Source organism: Tyto alba, unplaced genomic scaffold, assembly GCF_018691265.1.
Source record: "Tyto alba isolate M040663 unplaced genomic scaffold, T.alba_DEE_v4.0 Super-Scaffold_1, whole genome shotgun sequence".
NCBI classification, from domain to species: Eukaryota; Metazoa; Chordata; class Aves; order Strigiformes; family Tytonidae; genus Tyto; species Tyto alba.
The window spans coordinates 19,060,690-19,085,203 of NW_024881261.1; the positions used below are offsets into that span (position 1 = coordinate 19,060,690).

Sequence of the window (24,514 nt, forward strand, 5' to 3'; positions counted from 1 at the left end):
TGCCTTTGAGGGAACCTGCTGCGGACCAAACTGGTCAGTAACTGTGTGCCCTGTGCTAGATGCTTCCTCCAGGCAATGCTGCTGGATTAACATCCAGAATCTGGGAATCCTAAGGGGATGGCGTAGATTGGAAAGATTCCTGTCAGCTATTGGAAGATTCTGCTCTTCCCACATCTTCACATCTGCAGATTCTCGGTAGGCGGAAGAAGAAGTTTCTTGGACTGTATGTTGTAAACAAACATGTGTTGTCACTCTCCCTTTTTTAAACAGAAGATAATTTTAGCTAGTTGCCTCTAGAGAAACTGAAGGCAGAGAACCAGAGGTTTCTTTTATGTGTATTATATTAAAATAATGCACTTTTACCTGAAGAATTCTGTTAAACACTGTGTTAAGTGATTGTAAAGAGATTTAAATATACTGTAACTTCCTTTGCATATCTGTTTAACTTTGGTGAATACACACAAATGCTCAAATTATTTATGGTTTATCTACTTTAACAAAATAATGTACAATAGCTAATTACACCTAACTGGTAGTGTTAACTTTGACAAGGAACAATATTTTCTTCTTATCAATTCTAGTTTTCCAGGCTTGTGTTTAAAGAAAGAATATTTATTATCATGTTCCAAAGTATGTGCCATTGTATAATATATTTATCATATACTACTTTTTAGAAAATGCAGAATTTTTACCTCTCTGGATTTAGAGGAAAAAACGTTTGAACTTTTCTGGTTTCTTTTCAGCACAAAATGTTTAATACCCTGAACTGACCAAGCTCAAAACAATGCATTGATAAATATAACTAACATTTCAAAATTTTGAAATCAAAATGCATTTTTCCATACAGTCAGGAAATAACTTTTTACTTGTCTGTTAAACCCAGAGAGTATAAAGAACTCTTACACTATAACTCTTGATGTTTTTGTTTACATAGAAACACTGTTGTAAAGTTTTATGTCTGCTGAATTAATCTTTTGATATTTAAGTTAGTTGTGACTGTCTCTCTTATTTCTCCATGGGAGTTACTAATCTGCTTGGTTAGTTAAAACAGTCCATACCAATTTACAAGGGCACAGATGAAACAGTTGCTGAAATAAGTCATCTCTTTGATTTCTCACAAGTGTCTCTGTGGTAAATAAAATGCTCTGCACATGTTTTGTCTCCCTAGAGCAATCCCTAAACAAAGCATTTCAGTTACCTGGTATGACTAAATTGGGAAATGCATGAATACAGGGAGTGATGCATACAGTTATTCCACGTCAGCTTTAGCACTCGAGCACAAAACGCTTCTGCTCCTAAGAGAGAAGCTGCATCAGGCAAAGGATAAAACAGCAGTGTAACTAATCTGAGGTTTACTTTTGACAGTGCAAGGATGAAAGCTAAAGAAGTTACAGGCAGTAGTCCCATGATACCCAACCCCCTCCCCCCATAATGAGAAAATTAAATAAAAGAAACCAAAGTCATTACTTGGCATGTAAACAAGCTGACAGAACCTGCCTTCTGTCACCAAAAGCTACAGAGTCTTTCACTATACACTACAGACAATCCCCATAAAGTAGCTATTACCAAAGCAAAAAAGTGCCCCCTTGAGGTCATTTCTAGCTTTCAGAAAAAATAACTACAGATGCACAAAGAAGTCAAATTTCCCCGGGACGTACCCTCCCAGAGGCCAGGCACTTCCCACTGCTTACCCTCAGTATTGATGTAACACAACAGCACTGGGCAATTCAGCAATATGATCCAACTAAAAAACTAGCCACCACCTAGCTCAGACTTGTCACTCATATTACAAATTACAACTACATCCTGTAAGGATGAGGTATGCTCTCTCCCTACCCCACCCCCATGGCACATGCATAATGCACGACTGACACTTAAGTCAACTGTTTTAAGTGACAGCTTACCCATAGTTTTATATGCATGGTTTGCTTTGGAATACTTTGGAATTACTGGGAAATACTTACATCAACCTACTGCACAATGCAACTAATGCACCATTCTCTGTTATTTTAACACAGTAGCAGTTTCACATTGCTAAGAATTCTTTCTTCTGGTGTTCATGGCATTTTAGAAACAATACTTACTTTCCTATAAAGTTTACTCTTACCTGTTTGGGTTTTTTTTTGTTGTTGTATTCAGCAGCACTGAAAATAAAATTCTTAACATCACCTGTAGTATCATAGTAGTCTGGAAGACACGCTTGCTCATTCATTAGATTCAACACAAAGTTCTTACACCCATGTCATCATCAACTCATAGATTTAAAAAGAAAAAACCCTTGGGAAATCAAGGGACAACAGTAGCCATGTCACACTGTGTAGTGCAGGTCTAACATGAGCCTGAAGTCCAGTAGCAATTTAAAACCAGTAGTTTTGTACTATTTCTGCCAATAAAATAATTTTCTAGCTGTGGGAGTAGTTTATTAACGTAAGTATCTTCCTCATCTGTCAAAGTCTAAAGTTGCTTTTGCTGGTGTTTATCACAGTGAAAGAGAACAGCAAAATATTTAGCTTTCTATTAAAAACCCCCAGTTTTATAGGCAAGTAGACATCTGGAATTGTGTAAGGCTAATGACATTGTTCCAGTATTTTCATTAATGTACATACATCAATCAATTTCAAGCTTAGGTATTGGTAAACATCCAAATAAACTTTTGTTGATGAAATGTGGTACATTTTGGGGTGAAGTTGGAAAGGAATACGGTATCTTTCCCTTTATGTTTGTTCGAAGTATCCCAATAATGAAAATACAACACCACTTGAAGTATTAAACAGGTTGGGGGTTTTTGTTGACTTTTATGAAAGCCCAGTTAAACAGATTTCATGTGCTGAGTTGTTATTCTAATAGGAAAGTTTATTCTGCTTGGCCACCGATCTTATTTCTGCAGGAATATCTGTCCACATATTCCTACGACAAGACTGACAAAACTTTTGGCTGGGCATGGACACCAGTTAGGAAAATACATTCATTTTTGCATTACAAACTATTTACAGGAAGCAGCTTCCAGGATAAAGTCTGAAAGAAAGGAATGTAAATAATCAACACCTTCCAGAAACATGCAGTCTCTGAGTGGTAGCAGGCCTCATGCTGAACAGTTTACAGGTGGAAATCTCACGCTCTGTTGCCTACTGGCAAAAATACAGAAGTATTTTATTCAATACTATTTTAAAACCACTGTTAGTTTTCTATTAATTTCTTACATTTTCCTTGTGTAGCATGTGCTGCTTGCAGCAGTGTGACTGTATGGGACGAAAGTTGGGCAGCCATGGATCCTGGCCCCCTTGCAGTACTAGTCAGTTTGCAGGAACTGAGGCACACCAGGAGGTAATTCCTACCCCCTGAAGGGTTTCCTGTTTCTATCTTGCTGATTCCAGGTTTAGCACTTAGAAGAATAAAAAATACTGTCAGCTGTAATTTTTAAAACCTAGTCACATTATTTTTATTGCTACAAATAGTACTAGATGAAGTATCTCAGTAGCCATCTTTAGAAAGCTACCTGCTTCTAGAAATCACATGCTTTCAAGAATTAAAGAGTTTAACATGGAAATAGCTAAATATTTCAAGAACATATTCTCTTACATTCATAGTTTGTCTTTAAAAAAGAACTTGCTGGTAGCTTTACACATGAGTGAAAGGTTGAGTCTGCAGCTTCTCAAACTGAACTGTTGGTCCTGCTCTAGCTCTAAATGCTTCAACTGACATTTGGTTTTTAATCACTGGCTGTTACTATTCCACTATAAAACTCAGTTTACTTTTAGGGTAGCCCACTAAATGTAACAATGGTGGTGTTTTTTTCTGTCTGTGTGATTGATAAATATTTTGTAACTTCAATAGCGGTAGACATTTGGCAGAATTTGCAAATTAAACACAAAAATAAATAGCAGTAAATGGATTTCACTCCAATACATGTATAGGGTATTTCAGAATGATGTAGTTGTGCAGTTATCTTCCTCTGCCTCTTAAAGCATGTCAAATTATTCTGACAGTGCAACATCACTATGTGCCAGTCTTTGTAACGTTTGGAAACTATGTAAAATGAACAATTTTAAACATGACTTTTCCACCTGGACTATTTTCTCTCTGCTGACTTGAAGAATAAACTTGTATTTGTATATGTTGTAAAGAAAATAAATGGTTTAAGACATTGAGTCTTTGCTTTTGCCTTCCTGAAACGACAAAGTACTGGCAAATGGTTCCTGTGGAATTTTTCAGAATTTAAATCACATCCATATTTGCAAACACTTAATAATTAAAATGAACTACTCAGAAGCTATGGGAATGTCAACCTAAACAGACAGAAACACATGTATTACCATCAGTATTATGTAGGCAGTTTTGTAATCTACATAGTAAAATTTTCTAATTCATGGATAGATACCTATTCCAAAAATGTCTGTGAATGTTTAACTGCTTGAAATTTTACAGTATGTTTAACTACCTGGCATTTGATCTGATTAATACTAAAACTAGTCTGATTAATACTAAAAACATATATTAAAATAAAAATAAGTTACTTATAAAACTATCTAACAACCGTAAATCAGGACAAAGGACTAAATACCCTAGAAAAAAAGACATATTTTCTTATTACTGCAAGGAGGTTAAGTGACTTGAACAAAAGCTTTGCAAAGCTTACAACATGCATCATTATCACATCATGGACTAAGCACTACAAAATGCATTAGCCACCAGCCAGGGACAGCCCACCACACTCCTCTGTAGAATGGAATTCACCTAAAGTCAACACTTAAGTTATTTCATATATTTTACTTACTGTTTGCAAAGCCAACATGCAGCTGAAAATCGATTCTAAAACAACCAGGCAATAACTAGTATGTGGGGAATGGGGAGAAAATTAAGATAAAAAAAAAAAAATTAAATTCTTACCTTGAATTTGTCCAGTATTTTTGACAGCAATGGTTTATTGAAGACACTGTAGTAGAGCATTCAGTCATGGTGATAGCTCAGAACTGGAATTCAGTAATCTCAGTTTGCCAATACCAAGATTCATCAGAGGGAAAAAAACCCACCAAATGCAAAATCATTTCAAGATGAGACAAATGGTTAAGAGGCATCAGATGAAAAACAAAAAATGCAACACCTATTCCAAACCTCTAGGTATTTTAAACATCAAAGAAGTCAGTATTATGTTAAAATTTCCAAAATATTTATTAATTTCTCAAAACAACCCAGTGATTTCTCAGAAACACGTGTCTATATTATGTTATAAAAATTAGAAAATATATAAACAAAAATACCACACTGTATGGTTGCAAACAATTTTAAAATGACCTGGTTTTGTATCTTTTAAAATTACTGATGTGACTGTTCAATTGTGGTTCCCAAGCTCTGAGAACATGGGGTCGGTGGGTAAGTGGAGATGCCTTGTAACTGTGTGAAAAACTCGTGTTAAATTTTTTGTGTTTCTATATTCAAACAAATGCATACTTGAATTCTTTTAATGGTAAGTGGAAATCTCTTTCAGCCAATCTTTCTCCGTTATTAAGAGGCCAATGGAACACTGATAGATCCATTTACAACAAGGACAATTCCTTCAAGTGTTTAGCAAAATCCATGGGTTTGTGAACAACAGTCTCACTGACGTGTTGTTGAAGCTGTTTGTTTAGCTCTTCGTCTATAAATGAATCCATTTGTGAGAACGTGTCCTGAAAATTACAAAATATTAGCGGCATTAATAACCAAGGCCAGTATGCGTTTTCCATGCATAGCTTAAATCAGCCGTCCTGTTTCTCCCCCATGCCCCTGCTCATCTAGACCAGACCTATGGAACTGGGAGCTCGCGTCTCTCTGGCCTGCCAGGAAGCTTCCCTTGGCTAGCAACAAAGTGATGTGTCAGGCAGTCCTTCATAAGCTCGTGGTTTTGGTGAGGATTTACTGTTGTAAAGTGTGCTTTAGAAGAATACCTACTACATACAGCCACAGCTTCCAGTTCTGAAGGCGCTTACACACTGCTGCTGTTCAACACACCCTACAACAGCAAATCAAGCATCTCTGATCAAAATGCCAGTGAGAGCAATAATGCTAACGGTAGAGGCTGAGGCAGAAAAGAATGCTCTGACCCTGCCTCAAGAGTCCCCTTCTGCCTGCGGCCAGGGCTGGAGCCCTCCCCACTCTTTCCTGGTACTCAGATGGGGAAGGTCATGTATGTAATGTATAGCTCCCCGTTAAAGTCTTCACACTCAGTCGAGTACTTTGTGCACTCAAAGACGAATGAGAGCCTCCCTTCAGTGGTGCACAGGGAAAGAAAACTCCTGTTCAGAGCTTCTGTCAGCAGGGTGGATGACAGCATGGCACACAGAGGAAAATATGCAGGAGGGATAGGCAGGTCCATCAGATACTGCCAAGACTTGTTAAATGAGTCAAACAGCCAGAGAGTAGACAAGACCCCAAGGTAATTTTCCCAGTTATGTCCATTATAACTGCCTGTGGACAGTTTGCTCTCTCTGTTATCTTCCTCTTCCTTTGTTTCTGCTACCATAAAGAGCTTGTGTGTTTCCTTAGTCAAGCACTACACAAATCTCTCTCCTATCTGCTCTTCCCAGTCTTATTCTGTCAGAGCTGCTAATGTAACACCCTAGCAGGACAGACACATCAAGAAGTCATTGTAAAAGGACAGAATAAGTGAGTAAAAATATATTTTCAGAACTTGCTTCTCTAAAATGGAAAAAAAAAAAAGTGCTCTCAAGGCTTTAACTGACATTACCGAGTTACAAATTGAAGGCACTAACAAGGTTGAGAGATTGTAATGTTTTCATTAGGAAGAAAGAAAATTATAGCTTGTTAAAGGACACACCACTCACTGGACATTCAGGGGAGGATGGCATCTGGAAAAGATCCAGTGCTGAGGATCCAAAAAGTATCCATATTTCTCCTCTTTATACACTAGGCTCTTAGTTCCCTTCCAATTTACACTTTAAAGCTATAAAGTGACACTAATGGAAATCAGTATCCTTCTATGTACTGAATCAAAAGCTCTGGAAATCCAGCTGTTCTGCCAACTACCCACACTGGGGAAAGAGAGCTGGTTTTTTATTACTGCTTTTTGAACAAACATCAGTTCATCATTACAAAAAAGGGACAAGAAATCTACACTGAACCACTGCAAAGTGCAAAAGGTAAGTACAGCAATAGCTACCACATTCATCTTGCTACATTAACTGCTGCTACGGGAGGTGGCACTATTCATACAGCTTTTCTTCCTTCTTTATAGTCAGTGCTATCTTATGCATTAAAAAAAAATACTTGACACAGAAAGTACAGAAACCAGGAAGCCAAACTAAGCATGCTAATGCCTGGGCACTGCATAGTGAGCCAGCAGATACGGGTTATATTGGTGTATCATGTGGTTAAAAACAGACACAGAGAGACGAGATGTTACCTTTCTTCTGGGTGGTACGGATGCAACGGGAGGATTAAAGGTCATTCCTCTCATACTGTATGCCTCAAAAAGTTCTGTAGCAAGCCTATAGCAAAAAACAGTGAAAGAAAAATGGCATTAGATACATTTTCAAATAATGCATCACCAAACCAAGAGCAGCTTCTCCCCCACACACACCATTCACACCCTCCACCATGCTTAAAGAGAACTCCTCAGAGTAATAAGCATCACTTGGAAAAGATCAGAAGTCCACAGCTGGGAAATGTTGAAAGTAAAAGCAAGTAAAATGAGTCTCAAATGCTCAGTTGGGGGTCAGAAGAAACAAGAGATAAGAAAACTGTTCTGTTGGCTTGCCAGAGCTCCAATTAGTCACTGCTTGCTGTGTACATTTTCGAAAAAGTAAAAAAAAAAACCTATGTGGATAAAGGTTATCTAGCGGATACAATACGCTAGAATTCCAACAGTTTCTTACCCAAATGCTTTATGAAAACTAAGAAGCCATAAGAGAACAGGGAAGACTTGTCACATGGGAGAAGAACTGGTTAAAGGACAGGAGTTTATGATCAGTTTTTGCAGAGGCAGGAAGAAACTATGGATTTTCACAAGATCTGTGCAGGACCTGTGCTTTTCAGCACACTCAAAGATGAGCTGGAGAGTACCAAGTTATTTGTGGTGCTAAGAATGAGCTGCCTGTGAAGAACTGCAGGTATATTGTATGAGAGGGTCAGCAAAATCACAAATGAAATTTAGTGTGGAAAAAAAAGACATAGAGAAAAGCAATCTCAGCTTTTCTGTGACCTTAATGCTGTTTGGAACTGAAAAGAAACAGAGAACAGAATAGAAAATAGTTATATCAGTGTCTAAATCCACAGATTACCCACATCTCAACTATTTTATTTGAGTCTCCAATTTCCTCATCTTGAAATACTTTAATTAGTAAAAGCTCAGGAACAGGCAACAAAGATGATGAAAAGTATGGAAGAGCTCCTGTCTGGGCTGAATCCCTTCAGCCAGAAGTGAGAGTAGACAGAGGGACAGTATGATAGAGGTCTGCCAAGTCATGTGAGGCACAGGAAGAGTGTATTAGGGCAGACTGCTCATTCCCCTCCCAGAGCAAGAACCAGGAACTGTTAAATGATGCATGCTGGCAGCAGGTTCAAAACAAAAGAAGATAGGTCTTAACATAATGAGCTGTGGACTCACAGAACCTGTACCAAACGATGCTGTATTTGCAAAATGTGTGCTTTGGTTCAAGGGATACTGAACAGTTTTGAAAAGAATTCCATGGAGAGGTACTAAACAGAAACGGGTAGCATGTTCAGGAAATCCACCATGCTGAAACCAGTCGGAGGCTAGGACACTGCTCAGAGCATGTCTCTTACATGCTTACCCTGGGTTCACTCTTCCTGAGGTACCTGCTTGCAGCCACTCCCAAAGACAGGATGCTGAATTAGATACTTAGTCTGAACCAGGATGGCTGTTCTTATGTTTTAACATGCTATGGACCTTTTGCTGCAACTTGGTTTCCAGTTTACACTGGAAAACCACAGTTCAGTGATCCTGATCCATATTCAGATCAGGGCTGCTACTGAGGAAATGCAGATACTCTGCTCCCACGGGAAGAAAGCACACTGCACTTTGAGATTTTTTACCCTTGTCACAGCCTGGCAGCAAGCCTCAAAAGAAAAAAATCAAGCAAACAAACAAAAAAATGCAGCCAGCATTCTGTGCTGGCAGAAGAACAAAGAAAATTAGTTTGAAGAACAGAATCTTTTCATTTTATGGATAATTATTTTTAGGGATTCCTTTAATAAAGTATGAGCAACAGCTTCTTTTTTCAGGGCACTATTTTTAAAAACAAAACTCTCTGATAACTCACCTTTGGCTCAAATCAAGTGAAAGAGCTCCTGAGCCTTCAGTTGGAGCTCCAACAATAAGGTGAGCTGCAAATTTCTGCACTGTTGGATGATAATGTCTCTGAAAGAAAGGAAGAAAGAAGACAGTTGACTGAAGGAATAAGGGATAAAGTATTTACGGATTCTAACATTTATTTCTATTTCAGTAAAACGGAAGGTTCTGCTTTTGTTTAGATAGAGAAACTGAGCACCCCAAAATCAGTCAGTTTCTGCGGTTAAGTGAATGAGAACACCCAGTCATACATTTATTCACTAGTATGTGATGCTGTGAGCGTAACTCTCCACAGTTAATCTAACTCCTACTCCCAGAAGGCAGGAAAAAGGACAGAGGAAGCCCTCCCCAGGCCCCAAACTAAGCCCTGGCTAGAATGACAGATCAAGGTGTCAGTTGTTCCCTAGAGAAGGACTGAATTGCAAGGGAACTTAACAGCTTGAAAAAGCCACCAAAGGAGTCTTATTAGGCAACTTGCAGTAAGATCCAGTGTGGTACTATCATAGGGGATGTGTAACATCCCCTTCTGAGCACGTTCCTTCCCTGAGCTCATTTTTCCCGTGGAAAGCTGCCCAGTGCAAAAGGACCTGGGGGTGCTGGTCAACAACTGGCTGAATATGAGCCAGCAGTGTGCCCAGGTGGCAAAGGAGGGCAATAGCATCCTGGCTTCTATCAGAAATAGTGTGGCCAGCAGGACTAGGGAAGTGATCGTGCCCCTGTACTCGGCACTGGTGAGGCCGCGCCCCAAATACTGTGTTCAGTTTTGGGCCCCTCGTGACAAAAAAAGACACTGAGGTGCTGGAGCATGTTCAAAGGGCAATGAAGCTGGTGAAGGGTCTAGAGAACAAGTCTTATGAGGAGTGGCTGAGGGAGCTGGGGTTGTTTGGCCTGGTGAAAAGGAGGCTCAGGGAAGACCTTATCGCTCTCTACAACTACCTGAAAGGAGGTTGTAGCAAGGTGGGTGTCAGTCTCTTTCTCCCACGTAACAAACAACAGAACAAGAGGAAATGGCCTCAAGTTGCATCAGGGGAGGTTTAGATTGGATATTAGGAAAAAATTCTTCACCACAAGGGTTGTCAAGCACTGGAACAAGCTGCCCAGGGAAGTGGTTGAGCCACCATCCCTAGAGGTACTTAAAAGTCGTGTAGGTGGGGACATGGTTTAGTGGTAGACTTGGCAGTGCCAGGCTAACGGTCAGACTCGATGACCTTAAAGGTCTTTTCCAATTTAAACAATTCTATACCATTGTGCTCCTCTTCCTCTTTGTATGGAATAGGCCCATGTGGGCTAGATTTGATTGACAAGCCTGAAGACCTCTGTTCTCTATTTGTGTAAAGCATATAAACATTTAGCAGCTATTTACTGCTGACTTTTACTTCCCAAATCACTCAGCTACTGACTAACCTGCAGTAAATGCAGCTCCCACAGAGCTGTGTTCTGAGCATTGCAATGCTCTGGTTCATCTAGTTCTGGGAGATAAACTCCACTGCCTTGAGATTCGTTGTCTAGTAAGAGGTCCATCTTTGGGAATATCTACAACACAGAAAAAAAGGACTGAATTGATTAGATTACACATCCAGTTATAACATGGTTAAGTTTAAGATCAGGATTCATTCCATGTTATTCAGTCTCAGCAGCATTTAAGGATACTCAGTTTTCATCACCCTTGCTTAAGATGCTTCAAAATATTATGCACAAAAATCAATTTGTCAAAAAATTCAATAACCTTTAACCAGTAAGCTAAAAATTTCAACAAATAAAACTTACTTGCATTAATACCCTGTTTGTTGCCAAGATCCCAATACCAGAGTTTGGAAGCACATGAAGAGAAAGCGTGGAAAGTCGCTTTAGGAAAGCAAGAGCTCGCTGCTGGGAAACTTGCTTTCTCCGCTTGGCAAACATGACATCCAGGCACTGGAGCACAATCCCTGTATCATCATTGGTACCACCTCAAAAGCAAAATTTCATACAAAGAGTAAATAACCATTTCAAGGAACATACAGCTAAATATTCTGCTATAGACTGTACACTGGAACCTGAGAAACAGCATGAAAACTAACAGGTTCACACACAGCAGTAATGGAATACAAACATAAGCATCCATCCTTTTTTGCTAAAAATAGTCCAGCTTTGAACAGGAAAAATGTATCATTATTTCTGTGCTCCTTTCTAAGAAAATATTTGTTCCATCAAAAATGTCTAAACATTAGAAGCATTCGTGTTTTAACCCTAAGTGCATTCATTATATCATGTTTTACAAACTGTTAAACAGTGCAAAGATTTAGTCTTCTACCCATCCAGAACTGTAGAATGTTTTTCCTCAATCTTTCCTCCTTAGTGAACACACATCTACGAAGTTAATTAAAATTATGTTCACTTTGAACTTTATAAATATCTTTTTTTAGAAACTATTCAGCTTCTCAGATTAGAAAATTTAATTAGAAAAATAGAATATCAGAAATATATATCAGAAGATTTTCGAAAACAGATTTTAAATTGAAATTATTTTAAAAGTTGGAAAAATTAGCTTTTCCTCTATTAAAGAATTTATCCTGTTATCTGTTACCATGTATTGCAGTAATACTTCTAGTATTTGTATTGCAGTAATGCAATACGCAACTTGAGAAAAACATAGATTAAAACAGACAGTAGTCTTTTCAGAACCCAGATATCTTAAGACAAGTGTAGTTTATTAAGACTGTATTAAGGCTATGATACCAAACAAGCAGAATAAACATGATCTAGGTAAGCACTGCAAATAAGAACCTAGAGTTACCTGCATGTAGGCTGAACAGCGTCTTGTAAAGATGTGTGTAGAATTTCATCGGATCAATGTTAAGAACATCACCTATTAACATAATCCAAAGTAAACACATTTACTCCATTCATTTATTAGACAATATTAAACAAAAGTTTGTTCTTAGAAATCTCTTACCTTGGCCAGAAAGTATATGAAAAGCACTGAGAATGCAATGAAGACTTTCACGATAGCTTAAACCCTAAGAACACAAAACTGATTAAGTAACCAAAAGAACATAATTTTAAGAAACTGTGTCCTGGGCTGCACCAAGAGAAGTGCGGCCAGCAGGTTGAGGGAGGGCATTCTCCCCCTCTACTCCCCTCTCGTGAGACCCCCCCTGCAGTGCTGTGTCCAGCTCTGGGGCCCCCAACATAAGAAGGACACGGATCTGCTCAAGCGGGTTCAGAGGAGGCCACAAAGATGATCAGGGGGCTGGATCACCTCCCCTGTGAGGGCTGAGAGTTGGGGTTGTTCAGCTGGAAAAGAGAAGGCTCTGGGGAGACCTTATAGTGGCCTTCCAGTGCTTAAAGGGGGCTACAGGAAAGATGGGGAGGGACTCTTTCTCAGGGAGTGTAGGGCTATGGGGAGGGGTAACAGCTTTAAACTGAAAGAGCAGAGATTTAGATTAGATAGAAGGAAGAAATTCTTCACTGTGAGGGTGGTGAGACGCTGGAACAGGTTGTCAGGAGAAGTTGTAGCTGCCCCTCCCTGGAAGCGTTCAAGGCCGAGTTGGACGGGACTTTGAGCAACCTGGTCTGGTGGACGGTGTCCCTGCCCATGGCAGGGGGCTTGGAACTAGGTGATGTCTAAGGTCCCCGCCAACCCAACTCAGAAAAGAATAAAGGAAAAAAGGGAAGAAAAGAAAACTAATAAAAGTAAACTCAGCTTACCCCAGATGCAATAAGAGAATGAAGGACAATCAGCAGGTCATCAAAAAATTCCACATTTATGAGATGAGCAAACCTTGAATCAGAGATTTTTATCTTTAGGCTACAGACATTATCTGCAAACTCAGTTCAAAGTATTTTGAATTGCCAAAATCCACACCTTAAAAGAGCTAAATCAAATGCTGAACATCTATTATCTTCACACAGATGGATGATTCAGCCCCCAACAGCTAATCATGTCTTCCCTATAGCACTAGGGACATGCTAATGTTCTTTAGGAAGTAATCAGACAAAATAATCATCACAACCTGCTGGGTTCACATCACATCAATTCTAGCATGGGAAATTTCATATCACATTGAAATGTTTTTAGAAGTAGGTGAAAACTTCAGCAAAAAGATAAAAGAATTTCAACAAATTTGCCAGGAATGGTCTTTTCTCACTGCTTATAAATCCCTTTAGCACTTTATGTCCTTTCCAACGCACACAAAAGAAGGTGGACTCAGTTCTTACTTTGCAAGACCTTCTAGCACGGCTGGCAAAAGTGGAGACTTCTGAGCTTTCTTCAAGATTCTAAAGTAAGTTACAAATACAATATTCAAGGTCTCTGTGTGCTGAAGGAAATAAAACAAAATAAAATACTTAAGCATGGAAAACAGACATTTCTAATTTACTTAAACTCAACTGAAAATGCTTCTCTCTGTTCAAGCCTGCACTCACGCCCTCCAAACCAGTCCTGGCACAGCCATCTCTGCTCTTCTGCTGAAAAGCTCAAGTCCTGCTCTCCTGCCCCCTCACACTCCTAGCTAAAGAGCCTTTCTTCCCCTCAATCCATGCTAGCCACACTTCTCCTTTGCCTAAAGGCCACTCTGAGAGGCTGGTAACAGCCATTACATAGTGTCATAGGGAACAGGGCACCTGGAGGACATATGTCACTGGACTGAAATACCTTTTTGTGTTGAGAACAAAAGGAAATAGGAATGCCTAAGTTGGCTTTCCTGGGTAAACTGAGAGGGTTTGGTTTACTAAAACCTAGACCTCTGGCACAGGCAAAATGTTTGTAAACTGCCAACATTATCTAGAGGTGTGGAATGCTGACAGACTGGGATGGAGGGGAGATGCTTGGTTACAAAAGGGTTAGAAGCTGCTACTTTGCCAAAAGAGGAAAATAATCTCTAAATTACTTACTAGCTTCAGTTTTTTTTCTTTACTTTCTGACGCTTCTGCTTCCAAGAGTTCTCGTTCCAGTTTCTCTTCTGCTTTCTTCCACTGAAAACAAACAGTTGATTTTAAAACAACAGATTAAATGTTTCCAACTAGCCTGGATATGCAGGTTCCAAAGATACCCAGAGAACAAATATTCCATGCTTGGTGAGTTGCTTAAGTCACCCTGTGATGCTAGAGAGTAACCTGCTTAGATACATTCCTTCCTATTAGAAACTACCAATCAAAGGCATTATCAACACTAGAAAGAGAAAAAAAGTAGGAAGATAATTAAATTCCATGTAGACCCTCATAAATGTTCAAATACAATACAAACCCTGATCATTGATGCTGAGAGCTAACAATGGCACCAGAAGTGTAATCATTGCTAGGATGAATTGCTAAATAAAGTCAGTGAAATAGAGCATGAGAAAGCACGTCATACCTTTCTTTGCATTCTTGAAAGATTTTTTCTTTTCTCTTTGTAAGTCATGAACTTTTTCTTTGGTGCAATGTCTTCAGAATCTTTTTGTAATTCTACTTCCTTAATTCTTAAGTGAAGAAATACTTTTAACACCTATTATACAATCAAATAAAATAAATACCATGAAAGGTGATCCACAACAGAGGACTGGAAGATGAGAAATCCTGAATTCCACTCCAGCTAGTGTGCCTTGCTGCTCAAAGGTTCTTCTGTTTACTCCCCTCCTGTACCATCATACCTAGATCTCTCATCTCTTCTCCCAGTTCCTTCCCCAGCACTGTCCATTTATATCCATTCCTCCATTTGCCTATCTCACTTCAATTCTCCCTGCCTGACCTAACCCATGTCTCCGTCAGGATCTGATCTCCTCCTCCCAGTCTCCTTCCCTTGCCTCTTTCTAACCCTCTGACTCAGTTCACTCCTAAGCTGCCTGTGTTCTGACAAGTGAGGAAATTCTGCTTGTTTGTAGCCAGCACCTGCATTAACTTTAACTTTCAGATATTTTTTAAACTATTGACGGAAGAGAATTGTGTAATACAACAGAAATACTCTTACCTCGGGTCTGACATCGTAATTTCTACTTCTCACAAGGCCAGAAATAACCTTAACTACACCAAGTGAAGCATAGCCCAACTTGTCTTGTTTAAAGAGCTTCTTAACTGCCTCAAAGCACAGTTCAGAAATCTGAAAAATTAATTCAAACAAATTCTTCTGTAAAGCCAAGTCCACAACAACAGCTAACTGATAATACCGATGGTATTTACTAATTAGAAAGCAGACATAGCCTGTAAAATAGCAAAAAGATATGACCACAAGATCTGGATATTGTGGAATAAAGCTCAGAAATAGATTTTTTTTCATGCAAAACAAGAACTCTTTCGCTAATCCGAAAGTCACTTACCATTTTTGATGCATCATTCATGAGCGGAACAATGAGAACAATAATGTTATTGTGGAAGTTAAAGTGTGGTAGGGTCACAAGCAGCTCACACAGACACTTCACTGCTATCTCTGCTAGACCTTTATATGCTTTCAATGAGATGACATTGCTTTTCTTCAATTTCCTTTGTTTCCAATCTGCACAAAATATTATTCTTAGTGATTACTGTTCAGAATGTAGGGGAGCTCCTAAATATTTAAATTTGTAGTTATTGCAGGCATTCTCCTGCATACTTCATACAAGTACTACTTCAAAGACAGCAGGTAGCATTCAAACAGAGGAGGTTAACTGTGATGCCACAAGCAATTCTGCATTTACTACAGAAATGGGCAGTGTTGACTGTACCTTTAATTGTTTGTTCCAGATTTTCCAAGTAAAATTTATACTGGCTCACAAGGCCTTCTTCAAATTCTCTCAGTTTCTGAGTTTCCTTTTTAACCTGTAAACATAATACAAATTAATTTTTATTTGGAGAGCTAAATCCTGAAATTAGCCAATGGTGAAAAAATAAAGTAGTTTTAAAACAAGTATCAGATATCTAAGTAGTTTTTTCTTCTAGACAAGACATTCCTAGAAATGTATTCAAAATATAATATTTCTACATACTTCTATAGATGTTCTTGTGCTCAGAGAGCCTCTTCCAAGTATGCCTATTTCATTTATAGAGACTGAAGTGAAATTTTCAACCAGATGTTATTTTAAAGCCATGACTCTATACTGCTCTACCTATATTCAAGAAACCTGCTAAAGAATTGGTTAAAAACAAGCTCCAGGAAACAAGTTACTCTCCATTTGTTCAGCAGATTGTTGAACACATTCCAGAGAAATCTGTGCCAGATAGATGGCAATGTTGCATAATTTGCATTCTTTCTAGTTCCCTTCAGTGTGACACAAGACACTGCCTTATTCCAAGGTGTATGATGAAAGTCACCCAGCTCTGGTATACTACTTTCATCCCAGGTTTGTTCTACTACTTACATCCACTATTTTTTCCCTCCATTACCACTAGCATGTCAGTTACTTATTGAAGGAAATACGTAAGAATTAAAGGTTCTAAACAAAGACCTCTGTCCCTAAAAGTGTCAGAGTTTCAGAATTTCCACTAGTACTTGTATATTTGTCACCCTTTGCTCAAAACTATAAATTCATATTAAACAAATCCGTATTAGTATTTGGCATAACTTTAAAAAATCTGAACTACTCACAATAGTCTATAAAGAAATTTGATATTTCACCTTGGTAGCCTTTTCTGCTTCAGTCAGAGGCCGAATTTTATAAGAAGGTGCAATATCTTTGAATATCTCCATCAAAGACACCATGACCAACTTCCGAACAATCACAGCCACATTAGGATCCTGTTCCATCAGCATGGCACGCAGTTCCTTCAACTTTTTAATCTGATTAAGAAAAGAGGCAAATTTAGCTGAAGATCACCCACAAACCAATGTACAAGTACAACGTGCATTTCAGCAAAAGTCTGCCACAAAAAATGTGCCTCATTTTTGAATAATAGAAAGAAAAAGCCATTAACTCAGCAGTTACTCAGACTCTACTTACCACTGCATAAAGAACCAAGAAATACTAGATATCCCAACAGACTTTTTATCTTGGGAGTGTTCAAACTATCCTGCTATTACAAGCTTGCACAGAATCGTAGAAAATTACTAGCATATCCTGAAACACTGACAACTATCAGATACAACCCTGAAATCGGAGCTTAAATAAGGGTCATGCTTAAGGAACAAGGTAGTTTGGACAGGAAATACCACAGACAGCATTATTCCTAAAACCACAAGTATTCATTGGGTCAAATTACTCTGAACATAGCAAACACCATCACCTGAATCTTCACAGGATTCAAATCCTTTGTATCAATCTATGGCAGCAGTTTCACTGTTTACCACCCCCCTGAAAACTGATACTACAGTGACCTTTTCCCTTCTACTACCCATGTATTTTTTTCTGTTTTTTCCTATTGTTTGGTCACTTCAGACCTTTTTTCATTGACTTACTGCACAACACAGACACACATTCATGCATGTTAAGTAAATGCTACCTACATTGTTGTCTGGCTCAGAGAGAATGGCAGATGCTAAGGCAGCTATGTGCATCTTCCTTTCCTGCAGCTTTTGTCTCCTTTGAGCAGACATTTCCTCAGAGGTGAGAACAGGCAGGGGTTCTTCATTAAAGTCTAGCACAAGGTGTGAGAGTTAGAAAAGAGGGTCACCAGGAAAGCCGCCTGACAAATACCATACTGCAAACTACAGTTCTAGATACTGCATTTCAGATGGGTACCACGGTAACCCCACACAATAGCAATGTGCAGTTCCACAGTAAAATAAGCTTTAAGAATGACCTTGCTAGAGCTTGTATTAACGCAGATTAATTTTTGCTCCACTCCAAAATCTTATGCTTGCAAAAACAAATGGATTAAATGGCTTTGAATCTGCAAATGGTATTCTCTAAGTATAGTGGGAACACAGAAATTCAACATATGACCTCAACTGTGCCAAGAAACTGGAGTGCTCTGCAATTTGCAGCAAATTATTCATCATTCACTTTCTCTTTTAAAAATACAATTGTTTTACTTTTGTTTTCTGAATATTATTTTGCTACAAGTATGTCTTTCCCCAACTTCAGGTTGTATTTAGAGAATAATGACCCAGAAGTGGCAGAGTTACAACTGCAATTGTTATTTGAATAAGACTCTTAACCAGATAGCAAACTGTAAATCAAAATCCAAATTTCCCAGTATTCTGATATTTTACATTAAAATAATAAAAGACAAAGACAGACTCAAAAGCCTATACAAGTCTGTGTCTTGAGCTTCATTTCAAAATAATCTCAGAGTAATCAAACTAGAACCACAACAAAAACTCTTTAAGACCAAGATTTCCCTTCTCACTAGCAAAGATGATACAAATAATATAGGGAACTTCATACCAACATCAATCCTAGGTAAAAATCAAAATCATTTTAAAGAAAGATATTCTGAAGCCAGCTGTTCCTCAGGCACTGGGATCCTAGCAGGTAAGAAAGCAAGATCTGAATCACTTTTATGCTTTGGGGGTAACATGGTAATGAACATATTCAAAAACACCCTAAACAAAATATATTTAAATTACAAACTTCCTTAGGGAACAGGAAAGTACTCTTCAGATACATCAGTGCTTTGAAAAACAAACAAACAAACAAAACAACAAAAGGAAAACATGATGTTTTATTACCCTCTGCTTCCTCCATTTCTTCTGTATCCTCTTCTTCATTCTGTGCAACATTGAGAACTGCAAAAACAGAGTATCTGGTGTCAAGTATGTAATAAACACTGTGGAATTTTAAAAGAATATATTATATACAACTTGGCTACTATACTGATTGCAGATTCTGTGTCTTACCTGGCTTCTCCACAGTTTGGGGAATAATGCCACTCTTGTCTTTGATGGGGAGCAGATGGATGAGTTCTTTTTCTGGCTCAGTCTGCATGCGCCTTGGCACCTTCTCATATTTGTCAATCACGCTTTCATGTTTTCGTTTTTTGACATGAACAGGTTCACTGAAAAATACAAGGCAAACTAAATGAATTAGCCATCTAATTAGACAAGAACCATGTATGACAGTATACTAGCTGGATTAAGTATCCACACTTAGAAAAATAAATGACTGATCTTATTAAGTGGAATGTTGGAGTGTGTTCACCACTGACAGTATCAGTCACTACTCAATCAATGTTAATGTGCATATATATAGCATCTTTGAATTCATGACTATACAGTGCTTCCCATCTCCATTTTATAGGACACTAAATGTAAAAAGAGCGAAGACAAAATGAGATGTAGTTAATCTGTCAAGTCAGCCAACTTCATGAATTTTGAAATGTTGGCATATGAGTGTAAACACACACATGCATGCAAAATGCTTGCATTGATTTTGAATTTACCATAAAAAGAAAAAAAATGGTGTAACTGCCTATAGTACAGGTACACTATGAAGTGTGTTATCTGTTTATCTTATTAAGAAACTAAAAGCCAGGGATGAAGAATCACATTATTGAAGCCACGTGGTCTGTCTTATAACAGGAACACTTCTTTTGTTCTTATAAGGGACAGAGTTTCATCTATGGACATCTGAAGGACTCTGAAAGCTCTGTGGTCAGAGACTGCTAGTAAAAAGTAAAAATCACTTGTATGAGAAGTAGTTTTACATCACAGAGTCTACCTGGATTCCCTGCACACGACACAGTCCCCCTATGCATGCACTGTAAGGACAGTGCACCAGCCTCAGCCTTGCAGTCCCTGTACAGGTCAAACCTTTCTTGTGTACCCAAATCCTACTCAACAAGCACAGGAATTCTACAAGTCTGTGACTGATCTGTTGAACACGAAGAAAATACAGTTGCTGTAGAAACGAGGGAAATTCTGAGTCACGCCAGACATCTGCAAACCCTAGTACTAGCTGATGGGTTTTGAGATGGCACTGCTCCCATTCATGGAGCAGTAAGGGACTTAGGGACCCTTCAAAGTAAGGCAACAGTCAACAAATCAGATGAAGCTTGTAAAGGCAAACATCCTTCATAAACATGAGTTCAGCCTAAAATTTTAAAAATTTTGGAAAAGTGTAAAAAAAATACAAAGATTCAAAATAGAAACTATCAAGATCTCAGCACAGCCTGTCTCTCACCAAGGCCAGAGTACTATTTTACCTGTCTCCCTCCCCACTGTGCTCCTCCACTACATGAGCAGGTGCTCTGGCACAGCTGAGGCTCACTAAAAACTTAACTCTGAGAAGTCCTGCCATGAAGGACTCCACCAGCAAGCAAGCAGGACTAGGACCCTCTCACTGGACAAGAGTCCAGTGTCTTTCTTAACATGTCCCACAGCCTCGCTCTCCCCTACCATGCCTTGACTTCCCATGCAAAACTTAACCAGGATGTGGTAATGAGTGGGTCACTGCACATTTTCATTTATACCCACTCCTCATTAGTTTTTACTACTACTATTATTGCTTTTCTACTCTGCTCACTGGGAAAGCCTGTGTCACACGCCACTCTCCATGGATAACAGAAATAATGCAGTGTGGTGTACCACACTTTCACAGGATATGTTCCTAATATGCACATAAGCATATAAAAACATAAGTATTTAGTCTGTGCTAATATGAACACATCATTTATAAGTGAGGTAATATTTGACAACCTCTTAATAATGATTATAGTTGATTGGAGTAAAGCAGATTAAAAAGACAAATTCTCTAGTTTAACAGAACACTAATCAAGCTTGTAACAGGTAAACAGGCAAAAGAGCAACTATTTCCATTGCGTTTTTCCACCATTCAAAAAATGCCTTGTCATAATGAATGCAAGACACATAGAGCTGCATCTTGCAAGATGACACTAAATAAAAACACACAGTAAATTTTAAGTTTTGCAAGACTTTAAACTTATGTGACACCCAGTTAGTTTGGGGGGAGGACAGGGTTTGAAGTAAAATTCTTTTAATTCAAGAACTTGAAATGTGGCTACAAGAGACCATACAGTAGAGTACAGCAAAATTGCAACTTTGGAAATAAAAAGCTCTCTACTACTTTCCTTAGAAACTAGACTAAATTATTAATTAGTAACTATAATCAGCATTAACAAATTAATTTGTACTAGAATTATGAAGCAAAAAAATGCTAGAAGAAATGCTCTGTCTTCTTAAAAACAATAAGAAATGTTTTTTCTCGTTTCAACATTTAGTCTGAAACTACCACTCCAAAACTACAGAAAACTGAAGTTTACAGGGAAAATTAAAACCGCCCTAAAGCAGCTAGGCATACACAGTCTTTTCACATTCATCAAAAAAAACAGTCATGTAACCAGACTACTCTGTAGAAGTGTATTTGTAAAGACTTACAACTCTACAACTAGGAGTGCTATCCCTCTATATATTTCATTGTGAACTCTACCTAACACCTTGCTCCAGAAAATCAGTAACAAATTTTTTGTATTAATGTTCTGGTACTGCCTGAGTTTACAGACACAGTTTCCACAACATTTTTTTTTTTTTCAGCAATTTGCAATGCAATATGGAAAAAAAGAGTGGCCCAAAGTCCAGGGAATGTCTTGCACACTCTATACAGAAAAAAAAAGACTCTGTATACAGATTAAAGCATTTCTTTCACTTTGAGGAGTGCTACTCATCTCACAGCCAAGGACCTCATGGGAAGGAACACTGTGCAGAAACAGTATCCTGAAGGTCAGGCAGAGCAGGTGAATGTACTGATATACATCAATACATTAATACTGAATGTACTGACAGACTAAGGAAACACTAAACTGGAACTGCAAAGAAACACGACTGAAAGTGAACTCCTGATGCATGTATTACATTACATATTAATCACACAAACGCTGAATTAGTATGAAAAGTAGACATCACAACAACACTCACTTAGAAGAAAGATCTCTGGTTAAAAAGGATGCTTTTTGAGCCAAATCCTCCATTAATTTTAAGTCATCTTCATCCATCATGTCCAATGGAAGAGCATCTTCTTCCTCTTCTTCCTCCCGTTTTTCAGCTATTTTAGAAGATGATGTGTACAGATTAAGATCTTGTATGTATATTCAGACTTGAAAACCTAACCCTGCCCACACCTGTGAGACCACTTTACACCTTGCTTCAACCTAGAGCTCATCAACCTTCATGCATGGGTTTTGTGTTATCCCAGAAAACTGCTCCTTTATTGCAACATCCAATAATGATCAGAGCAAATGCATTTTTGCCATCTCCAACTGTCAGATAGTGTTGTCAGAATGGCTACATTTTATATTTTTCATAAGTCTCCCTTTCTTTCCTTTAAACAATATCAACAATTATTTGTACACAGAAAATGAAATGTTTTCTTGATACATAATTTTACAACATGAAGGAGCAGGATATTTAGTAACCCTCACACCTTTTTGCTTACAAAAATTACTGAGCAAATACTTACCAACTTGTTTTTTCTTGCATTCTTCCAACGGAAAAGGTTTTCTAGAGATAGCATCTCTGACAGCCTCCCTTAGCTTCTTTTGCTCTTTTCGATACTTCTTAGCAGCACTCTGCTGCTTGTACTGTTTATTCTTTAATTTGTTGTCAAGTTTTATTTTACTAGTTCTCAGTAACTTGCGAAAGCTTGGAACCCGTTTTGTGTTTTTTCTCTAGGAAACAAACAGAAAACTACAAGTAACTGACATGTTCATAGTCTTCTAAAAATTTATTTCACTGTTTCAGATCTTATTTCTATCAAGGCTGAACATTGTGTTTCTTCCAAGTAGTATCATCACTTAGCTCCGAATTTACGTAACCGTGTTACATTTTTGAGAACAGAGACCTGCAAAGAATGTTTTACAGAAACACTCTTTGACAATTTTTTTATTAAAGCTTATGTCCATCACTTTTAGACACATGAACACTCAAAGTATGGTAAACAGACTGTTAGGGCACAGTTCTCTGGCCTGTGTGCTCCCAAGCACGCTGTCTCCTCTCTTCAGGATGCTGTTCTTCCCCAGCACACAGTTAGGTATGAGGCTGCCCACCGCAAGGCTCAGAAGAGCATGATGCAGAAGCTGTGTATGTGTTACACATGCCAAAGTGCAGGGAGCCACAGTGGGCACAAAAAAGAGGGCTCTGATCAGTACAGGCACTCTGTGCCAAAACCACACAACACTCCCAAGAGTGTTCAGGACAGAAACTGAGGCAGCACAGCTTACCTACTAGAGGGCATGGGAAGGCAAGGGCTGTGGACAGAAAACACACCACTGTATTACAGTCTTGGTAAGGGGAGATGTGTCCCTTTAGTAAGGCGACGAGTGGCTGGACCAGCGTGGGGCTCCTCCAATCTGGAATTTTTGTCAGTTCACCTTTAGCTTCCCTTTTTAGTTTCGACTTTGGGAAAGTGCTGAAGAGACAAAAGCAACGCTGGTGCTTGTCCCTGTGCTATACACCCACCACTGCGCTGGAACAGCTACAGCCAGCGAGGCTCCTGCCCAGATGTCTGCTCCGACTCGGCTCTTCCCCCTGAGCCCGAGCCCGGGGCAGCAGGACACGCCGCTGACTACCTGCTCTCTATTAAAGCTCCGACCCCTGCTCCTCAGTGTAACGGACCACGGTGATTCATTTCTTCTTCCACGCCTTAGTTCTGGCAAAATCGCCTTCTCGGGGTGAGACACGAACCTGCATTTCGCCGGGAACCCGCCGCTGAAGGGGCGGGCTGCTGCCCGCTCTAGGCACGCCGCATTTTACCACCCGCTCGGAGTTTTTTTACCCCGACGCTGGGAGTTTTGTCGTTTCCAACAGCCCCGCGGCCGCAGCACCACCGGACACAGCGGCTCGGCCGAAGGGGAGGCGGAGCCAGCACCTGCGAGCAGCCCGCTCCCAAGGAACCCGAGGCGGAGGCCCAGGGGCCGCCTCCCGCAGCGGGCCGGGCCGGGCCGGGCCGCTCCCGCGGCTCCCCGTCCCACCCGGCCCCGTGTCCCCCCCCGCTCCCCCCGCCACTGTGCCTTACCGGCTTCATGGCGACGGCCCCCAACGCGTGCTGCGGCGGCGACGGGTAGCGGAAGTGCCGCGCGGGGGCGGAGCCGAGCTCAGCCCACCCCGCCCCGCGCGGCCGCAGCCACAGCGTCCCCTGGCGGCGGAGGCCGGGCAGGGCCCGGCTCGAGGGGCGGCAGCCATTCCTGAGGGACAGAGGGGCGTCAGCTCGGTGGGGAGCTGCTCCCACTCCATAAGTAAATAAATCTTGTCATTTAGTGCTCCACCCTCTGTCCCGAACCAAAACGCTCCCTCGGGGAGCCTCCGAGCTCACCCCCGAGTCTCAAAAAGAGCAAAGCTAACCTCAAAGCGTACTACACTGCCCTTCGCCTCGGCTCCTCAGGGAG

The 24,514-nt window shown here is 39.7% G+C and overlaps 2 protein-coding genes across 4 annotated transcripts in view; one reads left to right on the forward strand and one right to left on the reverse strand.

Annotated features, from left to right (window-relative positions):
- PLCE1 (phospholipase C epsilon 1) overlaps positions 1-4,148 on the forward strand; it is a 134,772-nt gene extending 130,624 nt beyond the window's left edge. The window contains exon 32 of the mRNA XM_042808477.1: positions 1-4,148. The gene's annotated coding sequence lies outside the window, so the exon portion shown is untranslated.
- NOC3L (NOC3 like DNA replication regulator) lies at positions 2,159-24,211 on the reverse strand. Of its 3 annotated transcripts, XM_042783729.1 has the most exons (23): positions 24,145-24,211; positions 22,591-22,798; positions 22,050-22,176; positions 19,017-19,174; positions 18,849-18,905; positions 17,682-17,812; positions 16,857-17,018; positions 15,967-16,060; positions 15,583-15,758; positions 15,237-15,365; positions 14,643-14,774; positions 14,183-14,263; positions 13,508-13,608; positions 12,998-13,070; positions 12,243-12,306; positions 12,084-12,155; positions 11,075-11,256; positions 10,712-10,840; positions 9,279-9,376; positions 7,400-7,484; positions 5,521-5,666; positions 4,409-4,410; positions 2,159-2,169 (listed from the first exon to the last, which is right to left on the reverse strand). In XM_042783729.1, exons 1-21 carry the CDS (start codon positions 24,151-24,153, stop codon positions 5,535-5,537), a joined length of 2,400 nt encoding a protein of 799 aa, XP_042639663.1. In that variant the 5' UTR covers positions 24,154-24,211; the 3' UTR covers positions 2,159-2,169; positions 4,409-4,410; positions 5,521-5,534. The 3 variants fall into 3 exon arrangements, with proteins under 3 accessions (XP_042639663.1, XP_032840054.2, XP_032840052.2); XM_032984163.2 differs by lacking the exons at positions 2,159-2,169; positions 4,409-4,410 and having other exon boundaries at positions 4,594-5,666; XM_032984161.2 differs by lacking the exons at positions 2,159-2,169; positions 4,409-4,410; positions 24,145-24,211 and adding an exon at positions 23,814-24,101 and having other exon boundaries at positions 4,594-5,666.
- Positions 24,212-24,514: the final 303 nt, after the last annotated feature.

Coding starts and splice junctions, on each gene's coding strand:
- NOC3L (XM_042783729.1), bottom strand. Junction 15,366..15,582: donor TGAATGATGCATCAAAAATG/GTAAGTGACTTT, acceptor TTAATTTTTCAG/ATTTCTGAACTGTGCTTTGA. Junction 5,667..7,399: donor CCGTACCACCCAGAAGAAAG/GTAACATCTCGT, acceptor TGTAATTTTCAG/GACACGTTCTCACAAATGGA.